Source organism: Ambystoma mexicanum, chromosome 7p (assembly GCF_040938575.1).
Source record: "Ambystoma mexicanum isolate Mex_15411 chromosome 7p, UKY_AmexF1_1, whole genome shotgun sequence".
In the NCBI taxonomy this organism is placed as follows: Eukaryota; Metazoa; Chordata; class Amphibia; order Caudata; family Ambystomatidae; genus Ambystoma; species Ambystoma mexicanum.
Genome location: NC_090939.1, coordinates 103,954,014 through 103,967,602, shown reverse-complemented (window position 1 = coordinate 103,967,602; position 13,589 = coordinate 103,954,014). Strand labels below are relative to the sequence as shown.

Genomic DNA, 13,589 nt, shown 5'->3' with positions numbered 1-13,589 from the left:
CGCGTCCCCTGTATGCTTCCTGGGACGAAGATCTTGCTGCTTGGCGGTAAGTGGAGGAGCCACTGCCGGATCCCTTGGAGGCACCTTGTCTGCCTCCGGAGCTCCGAAAGGACGGCCGTCGTTGTTGGAGCACTCCCAGTGCCCGGGTCGCCTCTGTGTCTGTCTTGATGGCCTGAAGGGACTCATCAACCGCCTTCCCAAACAGGTTGTTCCCGTCGAAGGGCATGTCCAAAACCTTGGTTTGTACGTCCTGGCGGAAATACGTGGCCTTGAGCCATCCTCGACGTCTCAAGCAAACGCCGTTGCCCAACTGACGGAAACCGGTGTCGGCGATGTCCGTTGCCACTGTGATGGCGTGGTCCGAAGCAATCTCCCCCTCCTGTAGGATTTCAAGGGCCTCAGCCCTTTTCGCGTCTGGAAGGAAGTCTAACAGAGGGGCCATTTTGAACCACAACTCCCTGTCGTAGCGGGCTACGATAGCCAGGGCGTTGGCCGCCTTGATAGTCGTCGCTGCGGATGAGATGATCCGTCGTCCCATTGTGTCCAACTTCCTGCCCTTGCCGTCCGGCGGGGAAGTTGATGTCGAGGCCGATGCCCCCCCAGCTTTCTTCTTTGCCGCCGCCGAGACGACAGAGTCTGGGGTAGGTTGTGCCCAAAGGCACAAGGGGGCAGCGTCGGGGACCCTGTACTTCTTCTCATAGCGATCCCTCTTTGCCGGCGCCGTGGCAGGGTTCTTTAGGAGGGCGAGCCCCTCATCCCAGATGTCATCAAGAAGCGATACGACGAGGACCGTCTTCCTTTTAGCCTCGCGCCGTTGGTAAAGGAACCCTTCTTTCTTCTTTTCTTCTGGGCAGAGCTGAAAAAGCTCGGATGCCCTGGAAATCATGGCGTGAAAGTATCCAATCTCGTCGGGCGGGGACGCCCGAGCAGGGGGCGACGGGGGACACGTCCCGTCGTCGCCTCCGTCATCATCTGTACATGTCGTAGCCGTGTCCGTGCCTGTATCATCCCCGTGGGTAATAGACCGGGGGGAAGGCAAAGCAGGCTGCAGAGGTGGGAGAGGTGGCGTAGGATGCATCCGCCTCCTCTTATGCCGTGGACTCTCCGAAGGTCCTGGCTCCGGTTTCCCCGTCGGGTCTGGCTTAGGTTCCTCCGTCGGGGGAAGGGGCAACCTTGTCCTCATCTCCGAGCATAAGGACTGAATCGCTGACAAAATGGCCGCAGAAGTGTCCTGCGGCGCCGGAAACGACGGGCGCGAGGGCTCTTGAGGAGCCTTGTCGGCGACACAGTCGCTCTCGTCGTCGCCCTTGTCGGGATCCCTCCCGATGGGCTGGGCCTCTTCCACGACCTCGATGAGCTCTTCTTCAGAGGTCGTGTCCGTATCCACGATGGCCACCAGCCCCTCCCCCACCTTTTCCAACGTGGACTTCGTGGGGGTCTTCTCAATGGGCCTGAAAGACGACTCCCTCCGCGGTGGCAGGGAGACTCTGGGTCCTGAGGGCGCCTCCATTGGTGTAGCCTCCACAGGCTGAGCCGGGGCCACGGCGACATCCTCAATCGAGGTCTTAACAGGGTGAATTAAGGCCATCGTCACCTTCTGGACGCCTGGGGCCTTCACCTTGGGGGGAGGGTCTGCGCCTCGCTCCCCCTCTGCCGGAATCTTTGAGATCGACCGGGGCCTCTCCAGAAGCTTCGCCGGGTTCTCGGACTTCCTCTTACCCGAGCCAGAGCGTTGGCTTGTGGTTGATGGTGCCGGGGAGGATGCGCCCTGCCTGGCAGCCAAGGAGCCCGACCGTTCGGCGCTCCCGGTGCCCTCGGACTCGCGGTGCTTAGCCTTTTGTTGGGCCCTCGTCGCCAGGGCACCCTCACAGGACTTAGAAGACCGCTCGGACTTCTTTTTCTTCTTCTCGCCCTGACAGGCTCTTCCCTTCCAGCCAGTTGGCGAGACGGAGGTAGCGATCCTTCATGGTCCGCTCCGACATTTTCCCACAAAACGCACAGTCCTTCTCCTTGTGCGTCTTGTCCTCATGGAGACAGTAGAGGCATAACGAATGCTCGTCTCCTTGAAAACATTCTGAAGCTGGCATCCAGGGCAGGTCCTGAACAGCTTCCCGGCGTCGAGCTTCCTTTCTCCTGGGCCATGTCCGGGGTAGGCCTCGGAACTTCTGGAATCCTCCAAAAGCGTAACTCGACGAAATCTTCACCCTTGAGGGGCTCAAAAAACTCCGAAACGGATCTCCGTTGATCGGATGTAGAAACGGTGGAGCTTGAGGCTCTATTTAACCGAAAAATGAGAAAAATCTCCTGAAAAAGTGCAAAAACGCAGCAAAAGCTCGAGAGCTACAGCACGAGGACTCCCAACACTTGAACGTGCGGTAAAAATCTGAGGATGGCTGCCGGAGGCGGGGCATAGGGAGAGGGCAGTCATTGGCTGGGGGCAGTATGACCCAGAGACCAGTGATTGGTTACTACTAAGAAAGACAGATCAGAAACGAAACTGATACTGATTTTTTTTTCTATACCGAGGATTCCCGGCCTGACGACGGGGAATATTCATGAGCATGTGAATCCATGCCAGATCCCATGCTGGAGAACAGATAAAATTGTTTTGAAAGATCAAGGGACATAAAGAAAAAACGAAAGAAGAAACCAATTACTTCAATTTTTGCAAGGCGAATCATTAAATGTAATAATACATTTAAATCAGATTAAATACCTGGGGCTTACCCAATAACAGAATTATTAAATCCGTACGACTGTTGTCTTATATTCGACTGCGAATATTTCCCTATGGGATTTTCCCATTGTTCGAGGCTACCAACTTTAATTATTTAATTCTCATAGCCTCGAACATACCGCCTGTTTATTTAATTAATATTAATTCGCCGGTTGGTATTTTTTGCCAGGACTCTATTCTAAAATGGCGTTTGTGTTCTCTTCTGTGACTCCAACCCAAGTCGAGCCCTTTGTTCCACTTTTTGGTGGGCTTCTCCACAGAAGCCTCCAAAAGTGGTGCCACTCTGTCTGGGTACCATTGGGGGTGCGGGAGGGGGGTTTAGGCACCCTGGACTGAGTTACCTTGGTAACTCAAGTCGCACTCTTGTGTGATTGGCCCAAGTGGTGAGCCGGCCGGCTCACCACTTAGCATGTTTGATTGACAGCTAGGCTGAGTGAATGGGGGTATGCTGCATAAAAGCAGGGCTTTGGGGACTGGAACTTCTGAAGTCGCCACAGGACCCGAGAATCCGACAAGGGAGAAGCTGAGCCGACCTGCCACGACGACACCACCGGTGGAGCCCTGAGGAACCGACTCACCACTTCCTGACGACGGAGAAGATCTCCCGGCTGGAGAGGCTTCTTACCGTGACTGGTGGGCACAACCAGTTTACCTTCTTTCTTCGCACCCCAGATCGGTTTGTGGTCGAACTGCCTGTGCCAAGCACCCCGGCGGCCGGATAGCCACTTACCACTGAACCGCAAATAAAAGGACCACTCCTTGTACCCGAGAAACTCCGCGGCTGGTTTCTTCCCTGGCAGTGCAACAGACTCCTGTCTTCCTCCCCGACGAGATCCTCTCTTCCCCCGGACAAAACACCGACATCCGCTGCCAGGAACAACTGCCCCCACTCGAGTATTCTCACCACTTTAAGGTACCATGTCCGCCAGGCCTCCCTTTCTAAAGATTGCTACAAGGTAATAACCCCTTAACCTTCTGGACTGGGCTGGCCGCCTTGACCCTCTAACTGGTCCCTTTCTTTGGTCCAACTCCTTTTTGAACCGTTACAAGACTTTTGTGCACTGCAACCGTGTGACCTTGGACACATTTCGTTTTGATCCTCTTAAAGCGGATCTGGCCTACTGACTCTGAATTCACGGTGTTACTTTGCCTTCCTCTCTTGTTGTGTTTGTGAAAAAGTGTTGGGATCTGTTTCAATTTATTCTCTGCTTTTCTCTCCCTTTTTAAAACGAATTATTAGAGTGCCATCTACGTTAAGCGCTCACCGCTGTCTGAAAATAAGTGGGGCTTTACTTAAGACTTGTCTAATATTCTTCTAAGGGAGTGTATATCTTTTAGTGACCGTGTTTTTGAATTGCTTACTATTAGTGCCTGTGTGTTTTTCTAGATGTGGTTTTAAATAAATAATTATATCTCTTTTACACCAAGCCCTGCTCAGTGTTTACTTGTTCTGTGTTCTCTTGACCTATTGTGTATACTGCCTAACTCTTCTTGAGGGAAGTCTGACTGCTCAGCCACAGCTACCAAGTGAATCTGTGTGGTACAGACTGCTACCAAGTGGGTTTACTGCCAAACACCTGTAGTCCTAAATCTTTTGCAGTGGTCCCCAGAGGGAACTGCACAGGTTTCTGCCTAACAAAGACGACTGGGCGCGTTTGCCTACGCAGCACAGTAACGTCACGGAGAGAGGCGGGGAATATGAATGTTTTGATAATGTCAGGCTCAGGGGTGGGGGATATGATTTAGTGCCGCAAAAGCAGGTCAGCCAGGGCGATGCGGCAAGTGATAGGATTATCACAAAATGGCGGCTCCCTGGTGCCTGTTTTCGCGTGCGTTTAATGTATGAAAACTCGGGTAAGGTCCATAGGAAATCTTTCTAAAATCGAGCGATTAAGGCTTAAAAACACATGGCCGACCCGTAGGGGCAATAAAACATTTTGACCGAACCATTCCTTTAAGACCTGAGGGAGGGGTGGGAAGAGCGTCGAATGGTATTGCTTTATACTTCATGTCGCAAGTGATTAAGCTCTGTATTGTCAGAACCTGCCTGTTTAAAATAAACATGTTTAAAAAAAAAAGTCAGATTGTTCCACTGTGCTTTTCTGGGCACCATTGGAGTGTGAGGGAAGTATCAGGGTGTCTTTTCCTTCTCCTCTGATTATCGACCAAAGTGCAGAGCCAGTGGTTCCCTTTCAAGCGCAGGTGTGGCTCACTGATGAACGTTGGAGTTGTAGGGAGGGTTTTGTTCCTGGAGCCTGATTGGATCTTGGGCAGTGTTGAGAGACCCAGATAATTCGACCATTTGCCAGCTCTTGTTCGCTCTCGGCTATGCTTGTAGGCATCCCTGTTCTCCAGAGTCTGCATGGTCCATATAAGAGGACCAGGTTCGTCAGTCTCCATATTTACTTGCCGTTCTTAATGTCATTGCTTGATAATAGACAATGCATGATCTATATTTTCATATCACCAGATAAGTGCTTTCTGACTAATGATTGCTGAAAATGGTTTAGAAATTATGTGCCTTTAACTGTCCTCGTTGTGTGTATGTTTAGACTACAATCGCACAACAATCACAAGTTGCATAATTGGGATGCATTGGAAAGCTCACCTAGACAGGCAACTGCATAACTGGGAAGGTTCATCAATAAATGTTCCAATATATTCAAATAATATCACAGTTTGATACATATCCCAGTAGACTTCTAAACAGAAAGAACAAGGGAGATAAGCGTGTGAGGCCTTGATAACTTTAAAAAGGGAAGTCCCCTACATAGAAGGAAAATGAAATAGCAGTACCGCAAACTGTGGAAAACATGCTAAAAGCCTGGCAAAGGCACAGTGTAAGCAGTAGTATTGAACAAAGCCAACAAATCAAAGACAATGTTGTTCTTAAGGGCACTTCAGGAGTGCCTCAACTGCCTAAACGCAACAACAAAAAAACAAAGACTCTTGCAACTTAGCCAAACTCACTGTTTTTCTTATGGCTCTTGAAGGCTGACAAGTTCTTTTGTAGAAGATTACCTCACTTTCTACCCTCCAGGACTTTAGAAACAGTCACGGAATCCTCCGGCAAGAGCTGCTGTGATGATCACATTCTAGTTTTAGGTCTGAGCACGGTCGTGCCTCTACCTGAAGATCACATGATATGGCAGAGCGTTCAATCTTCCGTATTTGAGGCTTTGGTGCTTTTCAGTGTGTCGAAGTCTCATCTAACTTTAACTGGCTATTTCTTTTTATACCAGGAGTATTTTGTTCTCTTTCCTATTGTATCGAGTCTTCTGTCTTTCTGAATGTATGTCCACTTATGTTTGGGCACCTCACTGTAGGGTTCTTCCAACAGTCTTCTCCTCATGCTCAAACTCTGCCTCATCCTCTCTTCCCAAAGTTTTCACAATGCTTTGCCATTTGATTAAATCGGTTTTGGTGACGGAAACCCAGTGGAACGGCTCTGCCCCACACCCACTTTTGTGCCATTAGCAACAGATAATAAACCAGCACATTGATGAAGCTGGGGATTGGTTGAAGTTTTGTACTTACATTAGCCTTCTGCTCTTCCTCATTGCCTTTAGCTGGCTCCAGAGAGGGTCGTCTGAACAGGGGGCTTCCCTCGATTCCGCCACCAGTGCTGACAGGCCTGTGCACCATGGCCATGATGTCCCCTTCTCCGGTCCCACCCCCCTCTTCTGAGAACCTCTAATTGACGAGGCTGAGGAGGAACAAAATAAAGAAGGTTTCAGAAAACATGCGCAGAGAAAAAGCTAAATAAATCTTTCCTGCTCTTCTTCCAGAGTGGCTTGTTCTGCAATACAGCGACAATATATTTTAAGCAGATGTGAAAAAGTCTTCTGCATACAAAAATATTGTATTGCTTTTTCAATGAAGCTGCACATTTTAAAGCAATTGATAAAAGGGTGTGGCATTCTAATTACGAGTCACTCATGCTACATCTGTGAAAGGTATTTTAGGCAAGAACAATTTCAAGTAATATCTTAATCGCATTAAATGTGATCCTCAAAGTCTTCAGAGCAAGGCGATCAAGTGCAACTTGGGTGGTGAACACCGGTGGCATATGGCCATCACATAGGAAGGAGATCATCGGTCACTGCCAGGGGTTGCATGGCCCCACGGTGGGATGAGGAAGACCTTATGGGGGTGATGGTGCAGCAAGTAAAAAGTGGAGCACTTGCAATAAATCACACAACTCTCTCATGTTGCCAATAGACTGCCCAAGCGTTCCTGAGGTAGCCAATGTATTGATTCCGTACGTGCTCATTCATATTGCATAAACCTTGTAGATGTGTAAACATAGCATGCTTCCTATTTTAACGGGATTTCAAACTACTCAAAATAACTTTTTATAGTCAATCATAACCAGATGTACCATCAGTACTGGCTGTAGTGCAAGAACATTTTTGTAACACTGATCAATCATTACGTAGTTTCTAAGGTGTTGAGGCTTGGATCATGCACACCTCTTTGAACATATGGATTCTACTGGAGAGGGCTCTGGAAGGTCTGGTGTCGGCTCTTATTGTGCCCCATGCTGCTGAGCTGTTATTGGTTGTTGTGGTGGTGTTAGGCCATCAGTGATACCTGCTGGCCCTGCCAGAGTGATCCCTGTGCGTCGTTTGTTCATTCTTTTCTCCATCACGGTTTGGATCCATTTGCACCATGGTAGTTTACAGTCTCTTAACAGCACTGCATCTTCTTATCAGCACTTGTGTTGCATCAGCATTTATCCTTTCATTTCTGTTACTGTCCAAGGAACGAGTTTGAAGGGTAGACAATTCATTTGTAGGAGGACCATTTTCACCAGAACCTCCTTTTCGACATATAGGGGTGTGCGTACTGTGCAGCAGCTTGACTTTCTTTTGCCTCAGTGGTCACCTGCTTGGGCTGTACGTGGTATTTTTTATCTGGGGAACACATCAAGAAGGTGGTTTGGCAAGGTTCCTTTGATCAGAATGCCTGTGCCGGTGCTACCTCAGTATATGGTTGAGGGGTGCTGCGATACACTCTTAGAAACTGTTATAATGTTCTCTCCATACTCTTCTCTCGGCCAATCCAAAAGCTCTTTATTAAGAGTCCCACAAACCTTTCCACATCACCATTGACTCTTGTCCATGCTGGTGATATTAGTCGGGTTTGTCCCCATAGAATTAATGTATTGCTGTTCCTGAAAGGGGCAGAGGGATCCATTGTCTGTCTGCACTTCCTCAGGCAACCCATGGTTTGCAAAGATCTTTTTCTATGAACTGGGTTACTATAAAAGCCAATGTGGACTGCAAAAATTCTATTTCAGGGTAAAGAGACCACTAGTCCACTACCACTAGGAAATTACTACAAGGATGGTGCCAAAAGAGCTCTGGTGTGGTGCTTCAATTGGAGGATGAAGGTTAGGGACATCCATGGCTTGACACCGGATACAGCCATCAATGAGATTTTCCACTCTCAAGGTCCAGGAACCATACTTTTTTACCCATGTCTCGCCTTTGTCTTGGCTGGAAATCAATGTACCTTGTGAGCAGATGTATTACTTTAATATTTAACACTGCTGGCAACACTTTGCAACAATCTATTAGTAGAAGGCTTTTGGATGTGTATGACATTTCTTGATGAATTTTCCAGAACTCTTGTATGGTGGACTTTGGTTCTGTGACTAAGTGCGGTTTCCACTAGCCAGATTATATAGCTCCAGCCACCAGCTTGAAACTCATCTTGTATAGATGTTTCTGTCAATTCTTCCACTGACATGGATAACATTGTCACATCTGTGTTGATCAAATGGACATGGACATGCATGGTTCATTTGCTCAGTTTGCAAATCTTAAACATGTTGTGCTGGAGATCATGACAAGAAATCTGTCAAATTGTTGGCCCCAGGGTGATTCCTCAATTCCTTCTGCAGGGCTTAACACTGGCTCTCTCTGCTGCCAATGCCTACCTCCAGGGGGGGGCTGTCTCTAGATTGCTCCCTAGTAGGCCACCCACCCCTGTCATAGAAGGGTTGCCTACCCCTCCTGACGAGGCCACAATACTTCGTCACAGTAGAACAACACTTCCATCCACCGCTGGATGTTTGCTGCCTTCTTTTCATGATCTTTGCCAAAGGGTAGGTGCAGTGGCACTCCAGTTAGGAAGCGCTACTCTTCTTTCCTTAGTGTGGTCACTTTGAGGTGGCAGCACACTTTAGAGGTCCTTGGGGTTGCTCAAGACCTCCTGAGAGAGGCCACCACCTCAATTGCAGTAAACGTTTGGTCTAACGAAGGAGGAGAGAACAAGATATCAATTCAGGTTGTTCAAGCAACCCATCAGAACTCTGTAGGCCAAGCCAGAAAATGGCATCAGAAGTGCAGCTGTGAAGGTATCAGAGCCACACTATGGGTGCTTCGTGCACCGTGCTGAGGCCTAGAGGGTAATTTTCCTCGCTCTTCTCCACCGTAGCAGAAGGAAAAGTGTTGGTTGCACTGGTGTCCACTGCCCTCTCTTCACAGGTTGTTGGAGGGCTCCAGCATAAGTTGACACCAACCCTGGGGGTGACGATACAGTGAATAGAATCTGGAGGTCCAACTATAATCACACATACTCTTATGTTGTTAAACTGCCCACAGGTACATGATGAAGCAAGTTGCATTGTCAAGTAAGGTGTATGCCTGTAAACATAACAATGGGGTCATTTCATTATTGAAGCTTGTAGTTCCCAAATATTGAGGAGCATCATAGTACATGGTGAATCACACTAACAAGTATTGGCCATGCCAACAGTTTTGAAATGTGTAGCTGTGGTAACGTATTTACCAGGCATTGTCGTATAAACATAACTGTTAATTATTGGTAGCAACTTGCAAATGGTGCGCATACATGGGCATATGAAAGCAGTGTCTGACAAATGCCCATCTAATATCTATACACAAGCTGAAACTGTTGTCTTTCCAAATGCTTGTTTTTAACAGGACTTCAGTGAAGGACCCGCATGCTGCTTATAAATCAAGTGGTTAAAGGCAGAATTGATTAAGACATTTTTATTACATCCGTGGCTAGTTTACAGCACCATTTATACCATTAACTCGCAGAAGACTGCTTTGAAAAAACCCTGGCAGGCACTTTGAGGGACAAGTTTAATGGTTGAGTGAAAGGCTTGATAAATTAGAGATTCCAGGAGGGTTTGTTTTGGGCAGGAATGAATAGGAATGGCCACAGGGATTAGCATGGCTATATGGGGGGGGGTCAATGGATGGTTTAATAACCAAACACCTACAAGCATTGTGTCCATCATATGCCATCTCTGCCTAGCTGTACTCCAATGCATTACTTTTGGCTTATAGGTGGTGCTAAAGCGCCACCTTATAGCCACATCTCAAAAGGCCCCTACTGCAACCATTGCACACATTATTGGCAAGGTCTGAACAGGCCTGTTCGATCCACTTAAGAGGCCACAACTTTTAAAAGAAATAGGCACAGTAGGATCATAGGTGAGAGAGTAAAAGGAGAGCTACCAACATGGTACAGACCTGTATTAGTCCCCTTCTGGGAAAAAAGAAACCACTTATAGCAAAAGAGAAATACTTAACTAAATATTAAAATACATATGGCCAACAAATACAGGAAAAGCACAACATTTTTCAGTAGAGGTGTGACTCTTCTAGAGCAAAGCTATAGGTGGTGGTTTAGGGGAGACTGCAAAAAAAGAACAAATTACTTAGCCCTGGTATTGTTCTTTCGACTGGATATTCCTCCCACGTCTTCCTCCTCTTTGATATATTTCATCCAGCATCAGTTGCTTCAGAAATTGTTTCACAGCAGAGGGTGCTGTGCGTTGTGGTTCTCGAATCCCCTCAGCCGCCCCCATCTGCTCTAGAGTACGTCGTCAACATCAGTATAAATTGCACGCACTACGGCCGTTACATATGGTCTTAGTATTCCTCTCTCATATGCACAGGCGTCTCTAAAACCAGAACATGACCCAGTGTTGGAAGAGAGGAAGGTGTAATACACGGAAATTCTCCCAAAGGTAGAGGGGCAGGTTAGGAGGGCAATGAGAAATACGTGGGAGGAACATCCACATGAAAGACCATTATCAGGAGCAAGGCATTTTTTCTTACGATGAATTGTGCCCTCCCATGTATTACTCATCTTTGATAGACTCCCATAGCTCTGTATTGAAGAAGGTAGGAACACAGAATTTACTTTTCATTAATGCTGTGCAGAACAGCTTTCCCAAACTTGCCTCCTGACCTGATGCAGAATCCAGCCAATAATGCTTTGTGGAGGTATGAAGAGAAGCACAGCTTGCAGAACTACATATGTCCTGCACTGGCACCCCCTATTGCAAAACTCAAGAAGTAGCCACACTGCTGGGAGAGTGAGCTCGTACGCCAACAAGGACATCATTGCCCACCATGTTTTAGCATTCAGAAATGCATAGAATAATCCAACGGGATATGGTTTGCTTGGTTAAAAGTTGACCCAGCTTGTGACCAGCATATCCCACAAAAAGCTGATCGTCCTATCTGAATTTTGCCAGACGGTTGAAGTAGAAACTTCATGCCCTTTTATATCTAGGCGATAAAGCCTCTCCTCCTCTTTGGAAGGATGCAGAGGTGGGTAAAAAGTAGGAAGCACAATCTTCTGTGCCATATGAAATTCAGAAACCAACTCCGATAAAAAGGAAGGGTGAAACCTCAATAAAACCTTTTTCTTTTAAAAGGTGGTAAACAGAGAATTACAAGATAAGGCTTGCACCTCTGCAGAGAAGCAGATTTACATGTCAAACAGGGATCCCACCCCTGCGCCCGTCATATTGGAAGAGCAGCAGGAAAGCACTGTGTATGACACCTGGTATGATCCCAATATTGCATCGAAAATATGAAAGGCGTTATGCGCTCAGACAACCGTATCGAATGCACCCATGAACTGATGTGGTAGAAGGAAATCGGCAGACACTACTGGACATAGAAGAGCTATAAGTGAAGTCTGACAGGTGTTAAGTGATGTCATGAAGAAAAGAGAGGAGGACGCACTGAAATAGAAGAATACTCGAAGAATGAAGACGTCACTGAAGGAGCAAAGTAAACAAGTGGATACGAAGAACTCATACATAACTAGAAGATAAGTGAGAAGAGATGGAGTGATGTATATAGGGAGAAACGCAAGGAAGAGGAGACCTATAGAAGCTTGCTACATTAGAAAATATAATGCGAGTAATGTAGCCATGTTGAAAAGATGGATGTCTGTTTCGTATAAAAGTAAGCTAAAAATACAAGGGAAAGGGACCAAGGTTGCAGAGCTAACAGGTGCTGAAATACAGATTCACTTAAGAACAAGCAATATTTGTTTGGCCGAGGATCAAGGATGCCGCAGCAAGAAGCAATTGCAAGGTACAAGGAGTTGCAAAGGATAAGCAATGTACATAGGACATATTTCTCCTAGATTAGCGCCAAGTAGTGGATAGTTAAAGATGCAGAAAGCATATGCAAGACAGAGCAACCAAGTCTCCAGAGGGCAAGGAGAGCAATAGCACCAGTGTAATCGAATCAAATAGCACTAAATAGGAGGATAAAATGTACAAATCATGGTCTCCTCACACGTAGTGCAAGACCAGAAAACAAGGTCTATTCATAACGATCCAGACCAGGGATGTCATTTGGGGGTCGCGACTGCGACCCCTGTGGTCTCCCTTGCTACCCCTGTGGTCCTCCTTGCAACCCCTAAAATAATTTATTTTAAAGGGTTCGTTTTTTTAATTTAATGTAAGCTCCTGGCTCTTTGTTTATGGAGTGGCTGACTTTCATGTTCAGACCTCTTTAAAAAAAAACAGGGTGCTGCACAAGTGTTAACACTTTGAGAAAGAATAGGAATAACAAATCATGTGTCTTTCTGAAATTTTATACAATAATTGCTAGACTCATTAAAGGTGGCACACTTAGGGTGTGAGTCACTGATTTAGTCTGTTCTTAAACACCTCAACTCAGCCTTTCATCCTTCTGAGGTCGATAAATGAGTACCAACCCAGGTTGGGTGATATTGTATGTATATTTGTTCTATATAAATCGCTTAAGCGTAAGTGCTTTACAATAACACATCTTTATCATTTGGCGGACATCTGCTTGAATAACCAGGATAGTCACCGTAGTGACCACCTTACTCCTAGTCCATAGTCCCCTTTCCTCCATACTTATGGGACATCTCTCTCCCTGTGGGACGGGGCCGGAGCACTTTGTAAGAAGCATCCAAAATTTTGCAAATATTTTGTCCTTCCTCTCTTTCTTGCGCGGGGCTCGGCACGTGGCTGTAACCCCACCCACCTTGGCTCCGCCCCGCACATCGACCATCAGTCCTTTTCTATCGCCAGGTCTGAGACCTATTGGCAATAACAGAGGAACCTTATTAGAGGGGACGGGGGCGGGCGTATGGAGGAAAGGGGACTATGGACTAGGAGTAAGGTGGTCACTATGGTGAGTAACCTGGTTATACTCCTACGTCCCGTCCCCTTTCCTCCATACTTCTGGGAGATTCCCAAGCACTCCTTACAGGAACTACGGGTGGATGGAAATACCCCTTACTGAAAAAGGTTCTTCAGCACAGCCTGACCAAACTGAGCATCAGCTCTTGAGCTCATGTCAAGACAATAATGCTTACAAAAAGCAGACTGGGAGGCCCAAGTAGCTACCCTAGCGATGGACTCCCAGGGGACATATTTCTGAAAAGCAACCACGGCTGCCTTACCCCGCGCACCAGGTGTGCATGAATACCCTTAGGAGGTTAAAGCCCTTGGAGGGTGAAAGACTCCATAATGCAGGCGGCGATCCACCGAGAAATAGTCGCCTTAGATGCCTGCTTACCCTGAGGGTTA

General features: G+C 47.2%; 1 protein-coding gene across 4 annotated transcripts in view; it reads right to left on the bottom strand.

Annotated features, from left to right (window-relative positions):
- Window positions 1-13,589, bottom strand: part of GRAMD1C (GRAM domain containing 1C) — a 2,017,351-nt gene that overhangs the window by 1,555,482 nt on the left and 448,280 nt on the right. For 3 of the 4 annotated variants that reach the window (XM_069635884.1, XM_069635886.1, XM_069635885.1), the window contains one exon: window positions 6,275-6,443. The exons of the other annotated variant lie outside the window; for it this stretch is intronic. In XM_069635884.1, coding sequence (XP_069491985.1) covers window positions 6,275-6,388 — 114 coding nt within the window. In that variant the 5' untranslated portion in view covers window positions 6,389-6,443. The remainder of the gene's footprint in view (window positions 1-6,274; window positions 6,444-13,589) is intronic. 4 annotated transcript variants of the gene reach the window in all.